At 48.7% G+C, this 18,602-nt stretch overlaps 1 protein-coding gene across 2 annotated transcripts in view; it reads right to left on the bottom strand.

Moving 5' to 3' along the window:
* Positions 1–18,602, bottom strand: part of TDRD12 (tudor domain containing 12) — a 104,165-nt gene extending 85,563 nt beyond the window's left edge. The window contains exons 1-3 of one of the 2 annotated variants that reach the window (XM_070062518.1): positions 18,211–18,602; positions 3,669–3,827; positions 1,471–1,607 (exon numbers count right to left, since the gene is read on the bottom strand). In XM_070062518.1, the coding sequence (XP_069918619.1) occupies positions 1,471–1,607; positions 3,669–3,827; positions 18,211–18,234 (320 nt within the window). In that variant the 5' untranslated portion in view covers positions 18,235–18,602. Of the gene's footprint in view, positions 1–1,470; positions 1,608–3,668; positions 3,828–12,174; positions 12,829–18,210 lie in introns of those variants that run through there. The other variant, XM_070062519.1, reaches the window with a different exon arrangement.

Here is an 18,602-nt window from a genome sequence, read left to right as displayed (position 1 = left end):
TCAATTTCCTCCTCTGTGGAGACACGGAGAGTTTCTCTCTACCTCCCGGTAGTGAGGCAAACCGCACTGAAGGACCCACCCCATCCCACGTGCAAACTAAGAGGACAGGCCAGAGAGCAGCTGGCACAGGGCACCCAGGAGACGAGAAGGGAACAGCCTGAACCTGCCCTGCCCCACCCTAGGCAGGCAAGTGGAGAAAGGCCACAGTCACTCTCTCTGTCCTCATTAGGACCATTTGCTCCCCTAGTCATGCACGCAGAATGGAAACCTGCAGTCTTCCTTCATTATTTATCTGAAAGTCACAGACAGAGAGACAAACACAGATGCCTGTCCACTGGTTGATTCATTTCTCAAATGCGGCAACAGCCAGGCTGACACCAGGAGTCCAGAACTCAGTCTCCCGTGTGGGTGGCAGGGGTCAACTTGAGCCCTCATCTGCTGCCTCCCGGGGGTGCACTGGCAGAAAACCAGAGTGGAGAGTGGAGCTGAGATTCAAGTGCAGGCACTCTGATGTGACGCACAGGCATCCAAGTCGTGACTTCATCACCGCGCCAAATGCCTGGCCCAAGTTTTCATTTCTTAAGGCACAAAAACTCTCAATGTCTTCTTTTTGCAAAAGGTAATCCCCTTACTTTAAAAACTGACATTCTCCTTTAAAATTCATCATTATCTCCTTAAACAGAGTAAGGCAAACAGACATAAAACCACACATACATCTAAACAAATTCAGAGTTGGTGAACTCAAGGGGCTTCCATAGCCTAGACAGCTCATAGCAAGAGGCTCGGGTGATTGCTGACAGCATAAATAAGTGTGCCAATTGTTAAATCAACAACGGGAGTCACTGGGTACATGCTCCCCATGTAGGATCTCTGTCCTTAATGTGTTTTACTATGAAACTTAAAAACAACACTACTAGTCGAACAATACCCTATACCTGGTTCGGTTGTGTGAGTGCAGCCTGTGGAAATCCCTGCTTAGTATATACTAAGTTGATCTTCAGTATATGAAGGTAATTGAAAATGAAACGTGATGAAGGGCGGGATGGGAGAGGGAGTGGGGGAGGGGAGGGCCACGGGAGGGAGGGAGGTCAGGGTTGGGGGGAAGCCACAACAATACAAAAGATGCATTTTATATTCTACTTAAAACTATTGGTTGAACTCTGTAATTAATACACAATTACTCTTAGGTGTTTAATTAATGCTGTAAGTAGTACTCAAATAGTATTTTACACTTTGTGTTTCTGTGTGGGAGCAAAATGTGGAAATCTTAACATATGCTAAATTGATCTTCTATATATAAAGATAATTGAAAATTAATCGTGATGTGAAGGGGAAGGGGAGAGGGAGTGGGAGAGGGGAGCGTTGTGGGTGGGAGGGAAGTTACGGGGGGGAGAAGCTCTTGTAATCCATAAGCTGTACTTTGGAAATTTATGCTCATTAAATAAAAAAAAAACACACACACATACGTACTTTTTAGATTTTACTGGAATGTACCTGGCGAAGTCTACAAGGAAACACTCTGCCAGGTAATGGTCTGCTGAAGACATGATTGACTTAATGACGGCCCTGCACCAGCACCGTAGCTCCGGACAATACACCACGCAGACCTGCAAAACAGAAGGCAGGCTTTATTACGTTCAGCAGTCAAACCTCTAGTCACGTGATGACAGCCCTAAAGGCTCCTCTCCACATCGTCTCAGCCTGTACCCCACTTACAGGAGATGACACAGGTGTAGGAGGCTGCCCAAACTGAGCACTGTCTCCCAGGAAAAGGCCCCCAGAAAGCAGAGATCAGCTGAAAGGAAAGTGCTAAACAGGAAGAATTCCAGCTCATCAATACAGAAGGAGTGGGAGAAATCACCATATTGAAACAAATGAGGGGCCCGTGCTGTGGCATATCCTGTAAAGCCACTACCTGCAGTGCTGGCATCCTATATTGGCGCCGGTTTGAGCCCCGGCTGCTCCACTTCCAATCCAGCTCTCTGCTATGGATGGGAAAGCAGTAGAAGATCGGCCACGTCCCTGGACCCCTGCACCAGGAGCTTCCTCCTGGTCCCTGGCATTGGATCGGCACAGCTCTGGTTGTCGCGGCCAACTGGGCAGTGTACCAGGGAGTAGAAGATCTCCTCTCTCTCTCTGCCTCTCCTCTCTGCGTAACTCTGACTTTCAAATAAATAAATCACTCTTTAAAAAAAAACAAAACAAATGAAAGTGGATTCGGGCAGTGACAGCCACTGAATGGAGAGAGCATGAAGTGAAACACTCACAGCAGTGCCACGAAGGAGGGGTCACCCTAGCATGGCTTGCAAGTGGCACTCTCTCCCATGTTAAACCCACGTGAAGGTAACAGCACGCCTGTTCTTCAAAACAAGTGACCCTCAATCTATTCACAGTGTCCTGTTTAACCACCTCTCCACAAAAGGACAGGGAGAAAGCACTAACCTCCTGGGTAAATGCTCACTGTGAGGAGCCCATCATGCTTTCCCAAACAAGACTACACTTAAAGGACCACTGACCCCGTTCCATCCCTCCAGTAAGTCACTGCTATGGAAAAATAACAAATTGGTCACTAAGGACATTTGTGGGCACGAGGGAAGGAATTCAGATGAGGTCTTGTCTCCCTCCTAACGAGTGTTCACGTCCTTCCCCTCCATGCTATTACCGAAGTTCACACTTGGAACGATGGCTGACCCAAGAGAAATCAGACCACAGCAATGGTGGCTGAGGCTGCACGAAAGCAAAGAAGCCCTGATGTGGAGCACAGAGCAGAAACAATCCCAAGTCGGTCAAAGCCATGAGCAACCAAAGAGGAAGGCACTGGCCCAGAACTGAAAACCCCAGGTCCTCTTTGCCAAGGTCCCTATACCTGCCCTGGCTCCCACCGCCAGGAAGACGGCCCTAACACCTGGATCTGGATGGCATCTATCCCAAGGCCCCACTTGGACCTACACAAGCACCACCCCCTGCCACCATCAGCCTGAGTCTCATGCAACCCAAAAACCTAACACAAGGCAACAGCCATGAACGTTAAAATACTCTAATCACATTCATCATTCTAAGCTCCTGAAATATTTTTAACAATTATCTGGTAGACAGAGCACTCCCACCCAATGATTCACTCCCCAAGGCCCACAACAGCCGGGGGGGACAGGGTGAAGGCTATGAGCTAGGAACTCAATCCAGGTCTCTCAGGTGGGTAACAGGGACCTAATTATTTGAGCTATCTATCATCTGGTGCTTCCCAGGGTCTGTGTATTAGCAGGAAGCTAGAATCAGGAATCGAATGTAAACACTCTAACATGGTGGTGTTTCAACTACCTGGCCAAACACCCACCCCTACATCCTGATTAGTGTTTCAAGATAGGATAATTAAAGGCTGGTGCTGGTTCCAGTTCCGGCTGCTCCACTTCCAGTCTGGTTCCCTGCTAATGAGCCTGCGAAAGCAAAGGAAGATGGTCTGAGTCCTTGGGTCCCTGCACCCACGTGGGAGATCCTGATGGAACTCCTGACTCCTGGCTTCGGCCTGGCCCAGTCCTGGTCATTAAGGCCATTTGGGGATTGACCTAGAGGATGGAAGATCTATCTGTCCCTCTAACTTTGCCTTTCAACTAAATAAATCTTCAAATAATAATAAAGATACAATAAATAAAGTGCATTCAGATACATACCTGTCCTTCTTCCAACATTAATGGTTTTATTTCTATATCTTTACACATGCTGTTATAGAAGTCATTCATGGCGCTATTTAGTTTTTGATAGTCGACTTCATGATCCAAAAAGGGACTACATCCTTTTATAATAACCCAGAAGCAATCTGGATCTTCAACCTGCAGAATTTTTAGAAGATTATAAAATAATGCATGATTTATTTTAAAACCAAATAAACCTTAGAACCATGTAACTTTCTAATTTAAGTGATCTATCATTTTTTTTTTTTGACAACTACCTTTCTCTTAAATGGTCATACCAAAGAGCCAAAGATAAAATTTAAAACATGTGATCAATAATATGCAATTCTCAATTATGTAGTACAACTCAAAAAGCAATCAGTTCTATTTGGTCTCCTGTAGCTTAAAAATATAAATATTAAAAATATTCTTATTATTAAAATACCTATTAAAACATCCATATATATAAAAGGTTCAGAACATTTTTAGTATTCTTTTTGTGTAAGAAAAATAAGTATGAATATATATACAGCCTGCTCATATTTTTTTAAATGACAGCAGATGAACCAAAACAAATACAGATTACCTCCTACAGGAGAAAAGAATGGAGTGGAAAGAATAAGGATGAAACTTAGACTGACTTCTCTGAATGGGTCTTATCTACTCTTGTTATTATTACCTACTATTGTTATCTACTATTGTTATTTTTATTGTTAGGGGAAAGAATTATAAAATGGAAAATTAAATTTTTTAAAAGATTTTATTTATTTGAGAGGTAGAGTTAGAGAGAGAGGGAGAGACAGAGAAAAAGGTCTTTCATCCGCTAGTTCAATCCCCAAATGCCCACAACGGCCAGAGCTGGGCAGATCCGAGACCAGGAGCCAGGAGCTTCTTCTGGGTCTCCCATGCAGGTGCAGGGGCCCAAATACTTGGGCCATGTTTTACTGCTTTTCCAGGCCATACAATAGAGCTGGATAGAAGAGGAGTAGCTAAGACATGAACTGGTGCCCATAAGGGATGCTGGCACCACAGGCAAAGGCTTAGCCTATTATGCCACAGCACCAGTCACCCCAAAATTAAGTTTGATTGACAACATCACTAAAAACTCATGATTTGGGGCAGACGCTGTGGTGCAGAGGGTTAAAGCCCTGGCCTGAAGCGCCAGCATTCCATAGGGGTGCCGGTTCGAGTCCCGGCTGCTCCACTTCCAATCCAGCTCTCTGCTGTGGCCTGAGAAAGCAGCAGAAGATGGCCCAAGAACTTGGGTCCCTGCACCCATATGGGAGACCTGGAGGAAGCTCCTGGCTTCCGACTGGCACAGCTCCAGCTGTTGCAGCCATCTGGGGAGTGAACCAGCAGATGGAAGACCTCTCTTTCTGTCTCTACCTCTCTGTGTAACTCTTTCAAATAAATAAAATTAAATTTTAAAAAAGAACTCAAGATTTGTTTTTTGACAGGGAGAGTTAAACAGTGAGAGAGAGAGAGAGAGAGAAAGGTCTTCCTTCTGCTGGCTCACCCCCCAAATGGCCGCTACAGTCAGGATGCTGCGCTGATCCGAAGCCAGGAGCCAGGTGCTTCCTCCTGGTCTCCCATGGGGTGCAGGGCCCAAGCACTTGGGCCATCCTCCACTGCACTCCCTGGCCACAGCAGGGAGCTGGCCTGGAAGAGGGGCAATCGGGACAGACTCCGGCGCCGCGACCGGGACTAGAACCTGGTGTGCCGGCGCCGCAAGGCGGAGGATTACCCTAGTGAGCCGCGGCACTGGCCAATAAAATTAAATTTTAAAAAAGAACTCACGATTTTTTTCTTTTGACAGGCAGAGTTAGTGATAGAGAGAGAAAGGTCTTCCTTCTGTTGGCTCACCCCCCAAATGGCCGCTACAGCCAGCGTGCTGCACTGATCTGAAGCCAGGAGCCAGGTGCTTCCTCCTGGTCTCCCATGGGGTGCAGGGCCCAAGGACATGGGCCATCCTCCACTGCCTTCCCGGGCCACAGCAGAGCTAGACTGGAAGAGGAGCAACCGGGACAGAATCCAGCGCCCCAACTGGGACTAGAACCTGGGGTGCCAGTGCCACAGGCGGAGGATTAGCTAAGTGGACCGCAGCGCCGGCCAGAACGCACGATTTTTCAGAGGTTTTTCCTAACTCTGTCTACTGAAAAGGTATGGAAGCAGAAACACCCAGAGATATGGAGTCTAAGTTACCAGTGGCAGGAATAGAAGAGTTCACCTTAGTAATCGTATTATTTTTCTGAATGTTTGACTATTCTCATAATAAATAACTGGAAAATGAACAGCAGTCATTCTGGCAAGGGCAAAATAGTGTATAAGTTACACACACAGCACAATTATGAACCTGAAAAAACACAAAATAAATGAAGAGCTAGCAAAAGCAACAGACACTGGAGAGCTGACCCTCGAAAGAAGGAACTTCACTGGGCACTATCCCAGAACACCTCCCAGTTGTACAGAGTGGCAACAACGCAACACAAAGTCACACTGTGGCTCGGGGAATCAGAGCTGTCGGTGCCAGTGAGGATTAGGGGGAGAAATTCTGAAACAGCCATAGAGGGAGCCCTGATGTCTGCACATCAACACCCCTCCCATCCTTGCCAAGTCCTGAACGGCAATGGGGGAGACAGCAAGAAGTACGGAGTAAGTGAGCAGTGCAGGGCTCAGAGGAGCACGCAGTTACAGCTGCTGCCCCTAGAAACAGCACTCCGGGCATGTGGCTCCATTCAGTCCTTCGCACTCAGAGACAACCAGATTCCGGCTTCCAGCAGCACAAGGCCACAACCCTGGGATGACTGCAATTATTCATTAAAGTGCTCACTTGAGTGGTGAGCATGTGGCCTAACAGTCATGACACTCACTGAATCCCCCCGCCAGAGTGCTAAAGATTCAATATTCAGTTCCAGCTCCTGACTCCAGCTTCCTGCTAATGCAGAGCCTGGGAGGCAGCAGTGATGGCCCAACTGGGTTCCTGCTACCCATGCAGGAGACCTGGAATGGGTTCCCTACTGCCAGCTTTGGCTTCAGTCCAGTCCTGGCCATGGTAGGCGTTTGGGAAGTGTATCAGTAGATAAGAGCTATTTCTCTCCCCCGACCCCTGTCACTCTTAAATAAAACTGATAAATAAGCAAGCCTGCCTGCCTGCCTGCCTGAATAAGCTCCACAATGCCAGAAGAACTGACTGTTCAGGCTATCATCTGAGGCAGGCCCCAACCTTCCGTTCTTAGAGACTTCACTCAAAAAAGCTTACAAATCTGGAAGTGTGTCCCTGCTCAGTAGCCACTCCTATGAGGCCAGGGCCGCCATGCCAGTTTCTGCAAGAAGACAGCGTGCTAACTTCCATAACTTCCAGCTAGCACACACAGCTGGGATCACCGCATTTACCCTGAATGACCTCTTCTCACTCTTCCCTTGAGCTGTGCCAACCCCAGCCCTCCCTTTAAAACACCCAGGCACCTCCGCACCACTGGTGATGGAGCTCAGCTCTCCTCAGGAGGTACTGAATAAAATCTGTTTTCACTGCTTTAACTAGTCTCTGGCCTCCAAACAAAAAACAAACAAACAAACAAACAAACAAAAAAGCCCGGACACTCACCCCAAGGAAAGAGTGGAGCCCGCCAAGCAGAGGGCGGGAAGCAGCTCAGGGTTCAGTGCCGGAGCAGAGCCCTCCCTGCAGAACAAGAGCGTGTGCTCTCACGGCAACAGCCAAGCAGGGTACAGGAACCGAGCCTCCCCAAGTGTGGCAGAGGCCTTTGTCTTTTACTTAAACTTGTTTCTAGCTGACACAACTGAGGTTGTGCTAGAGGCTTTCCCAAGGTCTAAAGAAGAAAGAGAAATCTGTCCTGGGAATGAAATGTGGCTGTCATCGGCTTACCTATGAAGGCTTCAACTGTAATCCCTATTGGCTTCTATGCAACCATTACAGGTTCTGCAATGATGCTAACCCTTGCCAGACAGCAGGTGACTAAATGAAAAATGGCCATTTAACAGATCTCAGGTTGATAAAACTGATTTCCAGTTTTATAAAAAATAAAATTCCATATAAATGTAGTTCTGACATTAATTCAGACAAAGCATGATACAATGCCAGTATCTTCAGTCATCTGTAAAGGGCTCATGGCCCCTTCCCCATTCCTTCTGCCCTCAGCCCACCCCCTCCCCATTTCCTCCCTTCCTTCTGACAACCAGTGCAACCTCCTCTGGTTGGGGAACCAGGTGCAACCTCCCCCAGACTCCTTGCAAAACAACTAATTAAATAGATGAGCTGCACAGGGCAGCTTTCTAATTAGATTTGAGGAAAGTTCCCAAGGCTTCCCAGAGCCCCCTAGTTCCACTTTCCACCAGCTGCAAAGTCTTCTCCCTCCCCCACAGCGACAGTGGCAAACTCCCTCCTTAACCAGATAAAACCCCAGCCCCAAGTGCACTCCAGACCAGACTTTTCTAGAACAGGATGCTTCTCCCTCTTTGCCTTAATGAAGTGACCTGTCTCCGTTGATGTCAGTTCTCTCATCCCGGGGTGGCGGGGGTGGGGTACAAAAGGCCAGAACCCCAGCTATTCCAACCCTAACAATCTGTGTAGTTGCTAAATGTAAATTGGGTAAAGGTAAATGAGATACATGTGTCCACAAGTAAACTTAGGTACTCTTAACACCTTACAGTCTATGAAAAACTCTGGATTTGTTGACAAATAGGTTTTCATAAGCTGTCTATAAATAAAAATAATTCAAGACTGCTCAGAAGTAACTAAGGTTGAAATTCGGGATATTCTTTTAAATTGTGATTTTCAATGTAAATCAAGAAAATCAACAGATGGAAAAAAGGTTGCCAAGTCAAAGCTGTGCTTCTTAGTGAAATAATAAAGAAAGGACATGGATTGTAAGATTGGAAAAGATAAAACGGTTTAGGTAGTTGCAAAAGGTGTGTGGAAGTCTTAAATGGTTATACAATTTTTTTGTTAGCTACAAAAGTTATCAATCTGTTTTTTTTTTTTTTTGACGTAAGATTAAAATCTGATCCTCTGTAAAAGCAATGAGGTTGATGAAATACTTAAGTGTTAATAGATATTTGGGAAAATAGTCTTTTTGTATCCTACTGAGATAATCGTTGTCTCATTAAGTTCTACTTGTTTAAAAACAGCTGAGTTCTAAAAGTTTCAAAGTTTTAAAAGTCTGTTTAAATATGGACTTGTTTTACATGTCAAGCATAGAAAGCCAAGACACTGTGGCAAAAATGTTCTACATGAAGGATCTCCGTGAGGCCCCAGTGAAAAGAAGCAGCCATCAAAAGAGGATGTACTTTTCTCTAAAGGGAGGAGAGAACTTCCACTTTGCTTCTGGCCTTGTCCAAATACTGAGAGTTGTGGACTCAAAAGGCTTCCTTAGTCTAGGCAGCTCATGTCAACAGCCTCGGGTGGTCACTGACATCATAGATTAAAAAAAAATTAACACTCTTAAGATTTCTTTATTTGAAAGTCAGAGTTAGAGAGGTCTTCCATCTGCTGGTTCACTCTCCAATTGGCCGCAATGGCCGGAGCTGTGCCAATCTGAAGCCAGGAGCCGGCGCCCACGTGAGATGTCGGCGCTTCAGGCCAGGGCGTTAACCTGTTGCACCAGAGCCAGCCCCATTAATTTTTTTTTTTTTGTCTTTTCTTTTCTTTTTTTTTCTTCTGACAGGCAGAGTGGACAGTGAGAGAGAGACAGAGAGAAAGGTGTTCCTTTTTGCCGTTGGTTCACCCTCCAATGGCCGCTGCAGCCGGCGCACCGGGCTGATCCGATGGCAGGAGCCAGATACTTATGTGCAGATTGTGTGTCTATATAAAAATTATTAAAAACTGCTAAATTAACACAAATTACCTTTCTGGTGCACCTGACTTAAATAAATATGATAAATAGGCTGTTCTCAATTTGTTGGTACAGAAAAACTAAAAAAAAAAATTTTTTTTAAGTTATTGACATGTTTGCATTTGGGTCTGCTGGTCAAACAAGTTGCACTTGTGTTAGGTATTTGCAACCATAAAGGTGTACTATTTATCTAAAAACAATATAGTTAGAGGTATAATACAGTGCTCATTGCTCCCTCTAAAGTCCAAGTTAAAGTTGTTCTTGGCAAATTAATAACAAAATTTATAGACAAATTAGTGAAACCATCTTCATGTTTTGATCTTACTTAAAGAACATAGCTCTCCTCATGGGCACTGCATTGTTTCAAAAAAAAAAAAAAAAAACTGTCAAAACATGCCTGTGACTACAGACTTCTAGCTCAGCCACCAAAGATTAAGGACAGAACTCAACAACCCCTTAACTGACATCTTAGAGGATGCCTCTGTGGTCTGCTTTAGCAGGAGGAATGTAAAGATAGCTGTCAAGCCAACTAATAGCTACTTTACACAGTGTTCTACCATCAACGAGACCCAGTGAGGCCAGTCCATCCCAAATGGCATCAGGCTTCAATTTGGAAAGCCAGGAGATGGGGCAAACAGCCATCCTGAAAAAAGCCAGCCTCTACCAAATTCTGTCAAGAGCTGGGTGAATGGAATTGCCTTGGGGCTGAAGGGATCCCAGGTTAGAACCACAGATCCTACTGGCTCCAAGCTCAAAGAGCCCTTTACTCTGCCAGCTTCCAAGATAACTACTGCCATTGAGGGCAAGGCCTCGGGTCAGGACAGGCAGGACTGCAATCTTCCTTTCAGAAGTGCCGCCTCTTCTGTACTAACCTCCTGTTCAAGCCAGCTCTTCTCCCAGGCCGCCTAGGTAATGGAGTCAACAGGGGGTCTTCCCTCAAGAGGTTCACACCTTTCTTATGATGTCTCTTCCACTATCCCATGTAAAGACAGAGGTCGGGCCTCATACGTACCTGGCCAGGCCTACATGCCTCTCTCTGTGAGAAAACCTGCTCCTGGTTTAGAGAACACATTTCCTAGGTACTCTAATAACGATTCAATCTTTTTGTTTTAGATCCTGTTGTATCTAATTTGCTTGTTAGACCTGCAAATTCCAGACTTAGAAAGCCACAAAGTGGGGAAAAGTCCTCTATTGTAAAAAAGCCTTCTCGGGGCTGGCGCTATGGTGCAGCGGGTTAACACCCTGGCCTGAAGTGCTGGCATCCCAGATGGGCGCTGGTTCGAGTCCCAGCTGCTCCACTTCCGATCCAGCTCTCTGCTATGGCCTGGGAAAGCAATAGAAGATGGCCCAAGCCCTTGGGCCCCTGCACCTGCGTGGGAGACCAGGAAGAAGCTCATGGCTCCTGGCTTCAGATCGGCGTAGCTCTGGCCATTGTGGCAAATTGGGGAGTGAAACAACGGAAGGAATACCTTTATCTCTGTCTTTCCCTCTCACTGTCTAACTCTACCTCTCAAATAAATAAAATCTTTAAATCAAATAAAAAAGCCTTCAAACAGATAAAACAAACTCTTAGAAATAAACAGACCCTTGTTCCATCCACCCCTACTACAGTCAAAGTCCTCAAGATAGCTCCCTGGACCCACCACAACACAGACAGGCAGGTGGGCTGACACTGGAGTGCAGCTCAAATCCAGCAATACCGTACAAGCTGAGCCTCTGACACAGGAGGGTCAGCCCTAAAGAGACCAGCAGGGCCGGTGGCTGCAGAGAAACTCTGGAAGTGGACTGACTTACGCAGGGCCGAAGCTTGAGGGAACAGCTGCCCAGTTAAATAAATGCAGCGATCCTTTAGTTTTTGTCTCTTTAGATTGGTTTTAAAATTTTAAGCAACTTTTGTATACAAATAGGTGATGAGGACAAGATCATAAAAACAATTACTGATCAAACGAAAAAGGTCACCCTTGGGGCAGGGGTTGTCCATCCACCTCAGCGGAGGGCCCGACTGGACCCTCAGCACCATGGACTATGCGCCTTGAGGGGTGGCTGACAGTAATGGAGGCCGTTCATGCGATGCTGCGCAATGCTGGGGGTGGGATGCCCCCTAGCACCTGTGGGGGCCATAATTAAGAAACGGCTGTTTTCCCCTGAAGTGATCTAGAAATACAACACAATTCCAGCAGGTTTAATGATGGATTTTTGCAGGGAAGGGGTGGTTACAAATCAGCATGCTAATAATGAGCTCCTCCTTGGAAAGACAAAGGAATTAGGGGCTGGTGCTGTGGTGCAGCGGGTTAAAGCCACAGCCTGCAGCGGCGGCAAAAAATATAGGCGTCGGTTGGAGTCCTGGCTGCTCCACTTCTGATCCAGCTCTCTGCTATGGCCTGGGAAAGCAGCAGAAGATGGCCCAAGTCCTTGGGGCCCGGCACCTGCGTGGGAGACCTGGAAGAAGCTCCTGGCTTCAGATCAGATAAGCTCTAGGTGTTGCAGTCATTTGGGGAGTGAACCAGCAGAGGGAAGACCTCTCTCTCTGGCTCTACCTCTCTCTGTAACTCTCACTTTCAAATAAATAAAAATAAATCTTTTATTTAAAAAAAAGACAAAGGAATTAGAACAGCCTAAATAATCATGAGAAAGAAGAACACAACTGGAGGACTCACCATCCGACCTCAAGTCCAAGTCTCAGCTGTGAGTCTACAGCCATCAGGTGAGGCTGGCGCTGGAGAAAGGGCGTGGGTTCCAGTCACAGCTGCTCTACTTCCAATCCACCTCCCTGTAATGTAATGTGCCTGGGACAGCAGTGGAGGATGGCCCAAGCGCTTGAGCCCCTGCACCCATAAAGGAGACCCAGATGGAGTCGGGGCTCCTGGCTTTGGCCTGGCCCAGCTCCCACCTTTGTGGCCAATTCAAGAGTGAACCAGCAGATGGAAGATCTCTAACTCTGTCAAAATCATCAATCTTTAAAAAACAAACAAACAAAAAACCTTACAATACTAACTGTATACAGGGATGAAGAGCAAATAGAACTCATACTTTTTTTTTTTATTATTAGATAGAGTTAGTGAGAGAAACAGAGAGAAAGGTCTTCCTTTCGTTGGTTCACAACCCAGATGGCTGCTATGGCCGGCGCATTGCGCCGATCCGAAGCCAGGAGCCAGGTGCTTCTCCTGGTCTCCCATGCGGGTGCAGGGCCCAAGCACTTGGGCCATCCTCCACTGCCTTCCCGGGCCACAGCAGAGAGCTGGACTGCAAGAGGAGCAACTGGGACTAGAACCCAGAGCCCACATGGGATGCCGGCACTGCAGGTGCAGGATTAACCAAGTGAGCCACGGCGCTGCGCCTCCCCCCCCCCTTTTATTAGACAGGCAAAGTCAGACAGTGAGAGAGAGAAAAAGGGAACTCAGACATTTTTGACAGAAATGCAAAAAGGCAGTTATGCTGGCACACAGTCCATCAGTTTCTCATAAAGTTAAAACACAAGCAATTCCATCCTAGTTATTCTCCCAAATGAAATGAACTCGAGTCCATACAACTACCTGTAGGCAAAGATTATAGCAGTGTTGTTCATCATCTCCCTAAACTGAAACAACTCAAGTGGCCTGTGAGTATAAACTGCTGTGTGTGCACACCACGGAATACTACTCTGCCACTGACCCTACGCAGCAACACAAAGCAGTATCCAATGTGTCGTCTTTGAAGAAGCCACAGTGAAAGGCCACTACTGCTCTGGGATTCTGCAGGCACCCATTTCTGTGACATTCTAGAAAAGAAAAACTAATAGCAGCAGAAAACAATCTTCTTTATAAAGCATTACAGGTAGAGAAAGATACAGCTACAAAGGAGCTTCATCATGGGAATATGGGGAAGTGAGGAAATGCTTCTGCATTTTGACTGTTGGGGTGATTTCACGATGCTATGCATTTTTCAAAATACAGAAGTCTACACAAAAAGGAATGAATTTTTCTGTAAATAAATTATACATCAATTAAAAAATAGGGGTGGGCTTTTGTCATAGCAGTGAATCCTCAGGCAGGGTCTGCGTTCCACATGGGAGTGCTTAGGTTTCCGTGCACGTTCTGATGCCGATTCCAGCTTGCTGCTAATCAGTGCACACTCTAGGAGGCCTCTTGACCATGGCTTGAGTGACTGGGTCCCTGTCCTCAGTGTGGGGGACTCAGGGTGAGTTCCCAGCTCCAAGCTTTGGCCTGGCCCCGCCTTGGCTACTGTGGGCATCTGGGGTGTGAACAAAGGGATGGGAGAGCTCTGTCTCTCCTTGTGTCTCTACCTTTCAAATAAATAAGAATTTGGTGGGTGTCCCAATATTGATACTATTTTCCACACTTTTCTGCATCTCCAATGCATTTTCTAATAAAAAGTTAAAATTTTTAAATTAATCTGAATTTTTAAAAAAGATTTACTTATTTATTTCAAACGCAGAGTTAGAGAGGGAGGGAGGCAGAGAGGGGGGCAGAGAGAGATCTTCCACCCACCAATTCACTCCCCAAATGGTTGCAATGACCAGGGCTGGACCAGGCTGAAGCCAAGAGCTTCATCTGGGTCTCCCACATGGGTGGCAGAGGCCCAAGCACTTGTGTCATCTTCTGTTGCTTTCCCAGGCACATTAGCAGGGAGCTAGATCTTAAGTGGAGCAGACGAGATTTGAACAGGTGCCCATATGGGGTCCTGACATCACAGGTGGTAGCTTACCTTGCTATACCACAATGCTGGCCCCAGCATCAATTTTTTTTTTTAAAACATCTTGTCCTCTGACGTGGCATAACTTATGTAGCATTTTTACTAAAAGTGTCTAACCTAAATATATTAATATAGTTATAATTATTGAGGAATACTTTGCAAAGTGACTGCCCTTATTCTTCAGAAATTTCAGTATCATCAAAGATAGACCAATGTACTGCCTGAATGAACTCTACAAGGCCATGACAATTAAATGCAGTGTGTAGTTCTGGGTTCTTTATCAGAAAAAACAAGCTACAGTAGACCTTATCAGGACAAAGGGAGTACAGACTGTGTATCAGGTAACAGACTTGCACCAACATTAAATTTCTCAAGTGTGATGATTACATTATAGTTCTATAAGAGGAAGGCTTTGTTCCTAGAAAAATCACTTAAGTGCTCTGAGTTCTAGACTCATTCTCAAATGGCTCAACCAAAAAAGAAAAAGTAATTTTTACATACACATATTTCTGAAGTGCAAACGCAGCAAAGCGTTACCAACCAGTTAGTGTGGGTGTAGTACACACAGGCATTCATGATGCTGTTTTTGTGTTTGGAAATTTTCCAAAGACTAATTTAGGAAAGACGTTTACAAAGCATTCTTAGGGGTGGGCGTTTGGGGCAGCAGTCAGGTCACGGCTTGGGATACTCAGAGTACCTGGTTCACATCAAGGCCACACAACCACCAATCCAGCTTCCTGCCAACGTGCCTACTGGTCAGGCAGCAGATGATGGCTCGAGCACTGTGCCGCTATCACCCATGTGGGAGACCAGGACTGAGCTCTAGGCTCCCAGCTTTGGCCTGGCCCAGCTCTGGCTGCTGTGGGCATTCTGGAGTAAACCAGCAGATGGAAGAACTCTGCTGACCTGTTTTCCCAATGAAAATACATAAATAAATTTTTTAATGTTAAATGTTGAGGCTGCTAGAATGTCTCATTTAAAAAAAAAATCTGCTTCTAAAACCTGTAAAATGCAAGCCGGGCCCAGTTTTTGCAGACAGCAACACACACAGTTCTAGTTGCCAGTTCCTCCAGGAGCTTCCCAGGGAAGGCCGAGGACTACTGCTTTCTGCCACTCTCCAAGGCCACGTGCCCAGCCATCAGGGTGCTACGGCCTCCCAGATTTCAAACACAGAAGTGTGTGGCCCGGGCTGCTTTCCTCATATATGCTGTGTGTACTTATGTATTTGAAAAGCAGAGTGACAGAGAGAGATGGACAGCAAGAGCAAGGTGGGGGATGGGAGAGAGCTCTTCCATCTGCTGGTTCACTCCCCAAATGTCCACAACAGCCAAGTCTGGGAAGAGGGAAGGAACTCCACTCTGACCTCCTACACAGGGGCAGGGGTCAAAGTACTTGGGCCATCATACGCTGCCTTCCCATGTGAGCACACGGGAAGCTGGACCAGAAGCTGAGCGGTCAGATCTGAACAGGCACCCTGAGGTGCGATGCAGACATCACACGCGGCACCTAACCAGCTGGGGCGTGCGAGCCCTCCTCACGTTCCTGGCAGCCAACAGCTCTTCTCTGCCCTCCTTAGCCAGGAGAGGTCTCGTCCCCGCCAGATGTGGCAGAGTCTCCTGCAGGCCGGACTCTTCAGGAACAGCACAGCTGCCCTGCTACAGGGCTCCTGGTGATGCGGCTCTCCAGGTACAGCTCTCGCCTCTGTCTGCGTCACTCAGGGAGGCCGCTGTCTTCTGGGTCGCTGCTTCTCTTCTCTGCCGGGTTCCTGTCTCATGACCACCAAGAACCAGTTCGAGTCCCGCCTGTTCCACTTCTGATCCAGCTCCCTGGGAATGTGCCTCGGGGTCCCAGTGCTTGGACCCCTGCCACCCACATGATAGGCCCGGATGGAGTTCCTGGTTCCTGGCTTCAGACTCTGCCAGATCTGGCTGTTGCGGCCATTTGAGGAATGGACCAGTGGATGGAAGATCTCCCTCTCTGTTGGTCTCTGTCATTCTGTTATTCAAATAAGTAAATCTTTTTATTTTTATTTATTTATTTTTTATTTATTTATTTATTTTATTTTTTTGACAGGCAGAGTGGACAGTGAGAGAGAGAGACAGAGAGAAAGGTCTTCCTTTGCCGTTGGTTCACCCTCCAATGGCTGCCGCGGCCAGCGCACTGCGGCCGGCGCACCGCGCTGATCCGATGGCAGGAGCCAGGAGCCAGGTGCTTCTCCTGGTCTCCCATGGGGTGCAGGGCCCAAGCACCTGGGCCATCCTCCACTGCACTCCCTGGCCACAGCAGAGGGCTGGCCTGGAAGAGGGGCAACCGGGACAGAATCAAGTAAATCTTTTTAAAAAGTCGTGGCAAACTCCAGATAAAATTCATCCTTTTGGGCAATTTTAAGTGTACAGTTCAGTAGCATTACGTAGACTGGCACTGTTGTGCAACCGCGAGCACCAGCCATCTCCAGAATTCTTCACCTTGCAAAAGTGAATCTCTGCCCTGTACGCACAAACCCAACCTCTGGCAGCTGCCATTCAACTCGCCCACAGAATCATACAGCACGTGGGCCTTTCTGCTTGGCTCACCTCACTTCATATGACATCCTCACGTGTAAGAGGACACCTCAAAACTAAACAATGTGAAAGCTAAATAATTTCCCATCCTCCATGCACACCACCCTGAGGGTACCCCATCACCTGTTGATGGGCACAGGGTGGGAGGGGGCACCGTATCCATGGAAATGCCACATCAATCTGGATCAGGACAGCCGGAACCTGGACCTCACTGGGGCAAATACTCCTATAAGGGACAGAAGATTTGCTCCAAGGGTGAGCCAGGTCGCAGTCATAAGTGGAGGCCGGGCAGAGCTGAGGGGAGACACAAGCAGGTTCCAGGGCCCAACACACACACGGGTTCCCAAGCAGGAGGGCACGAGCCCAGCACTTCTTGCCCAAGTCCCGCACCCACGGGCGTGCACGTGGCACGATGGGTGAGAGCCCTTTCACAGGAAGGAATTGTGACTGACATATTTAGGACTGATGGAGAACATTGACTAGTGCAGAGGAGCCTCCCAGGGAGACCTGAAATTCCTTCAAAGTCTGAGAGCCGGGGCCGACGCCATGGCTCACTTGGTTCATCCTCTGCCTGGGGCGCCAGCGAACCATATGGGCGCCGGGTTCTAGTCCCAGTTGCTCCTCTTCTAGTCCAGCTCTCTGCTGTGGCCCAGGAGGGCAGTGGAGGATGGCCCAAGTGCTTGGGCCCTGCACCCGCATGGGAGACCAGGAGGAAGCACCTGGCTCCTGGTTTCAGATCGGCACAGCGCGCTGGCCGTGGCGGCCATTTGTGGGGTGAACAAAAGGAAGGAAGACCTTTCTGTCCGTCTGTGTCTCTCACTGTCTCTAACTCTGTCAAGTAAATAAAACAAATTGAAAAGTCTGAGAGCCAGGCCTCCTTGCAAGGAGTCAGCGGCTTCGGGGGTGTGTGACGCTCTGGTCGGGTGAATCCACAGAACACAAACACCACCCATCCCCCTCCTTCGCGGCGCCCCTCCCCATCCCACACCCTGGCTCCGGTTTGTAAACTCCCTCCTCCAGCGCCTCCCCTCAGTCTTCCTCGGGAGCCCTCCCTGCACCTCAAGTCTCCCAGGTGGCGGCCCATGCCCGCCCCGGGGACCAGGACACCCGCGTGAGGAGAGGGCGGCGTGGAGGGGGCGGGGGGGTCCCAGAAGCCGAGCCCCGAGGGCGGCGGGGGAAGGGCGGGAGCCAGGTCCACGGTTCCCCGCGAGGGCCCTAACCTAGGGCGGACGTGGGCTGGGGTGTGCGGGGCACCGACACACCTGCCAACGTGCCCGAGTCAGGCACGCACACCTAGTGCGAGACAGCTCGCAGCAACCGCCCTCCGGGGTTGTCCGGAACAGCGCACGCGCCCCCTTCTGAAGCGACCCCCACCCGCACTCCAGCCTCCCGCCTGCACCGACCCGGGCCCGACCGTCCGTGCGCGGGCCGCTCGCTCACCTGCAGCACCAGGACCTGGAGCATCTTCGCCGCGCCTCTGGCCCGCTCGCCCTGGACGACGCGCCCGGCGGCGGGCGTGGCGGGCGTGGCGGGCGTGGCGAGCCGCGCGGCCCCTCCCGTCGCCCCGGGGGCGGCCCCTGCCGTCGCGCCGGACGCCTCAGGCCTCTGCGGGGGCCGCGCCCACCAGCTCGACGGGGACTCCAGCTTCCTGCCCTGGACGCGCCCCGCCTGCAGGCCGGCCGCCACGCCCCCCAGTGCCGCGCCTCGTCTTCCCACCCGACGCCGCCGCCGCGGGCGCGCTCTGGGCTCCTCGTCGGCTCCACCCCGCGCCCCCGGCCTCTCGTAATGGCGCCCGCCCCCGCGCCGGCCTCCAGGCGTCCAGAAGCCACGTG

This window comes from Oryctolagus cuniculus, chromosome 18, assembly GCF_964237555.1.
Source record: "Oryctolagus cuniculus chromosome 18, mOryCun1.1, whole genome shotgun sequence".
NCBI classification, from domain to species: domain Eukaryota; kingdom Metazoa; phylum Chordata; class Mammalia; order Lagomorpha; family Leporidae; genus Oryctolagus; species Oryctolagus cuniculus.
This window is presented reverse-complemented; position numbering and strand designations above follow the sequence as displayed.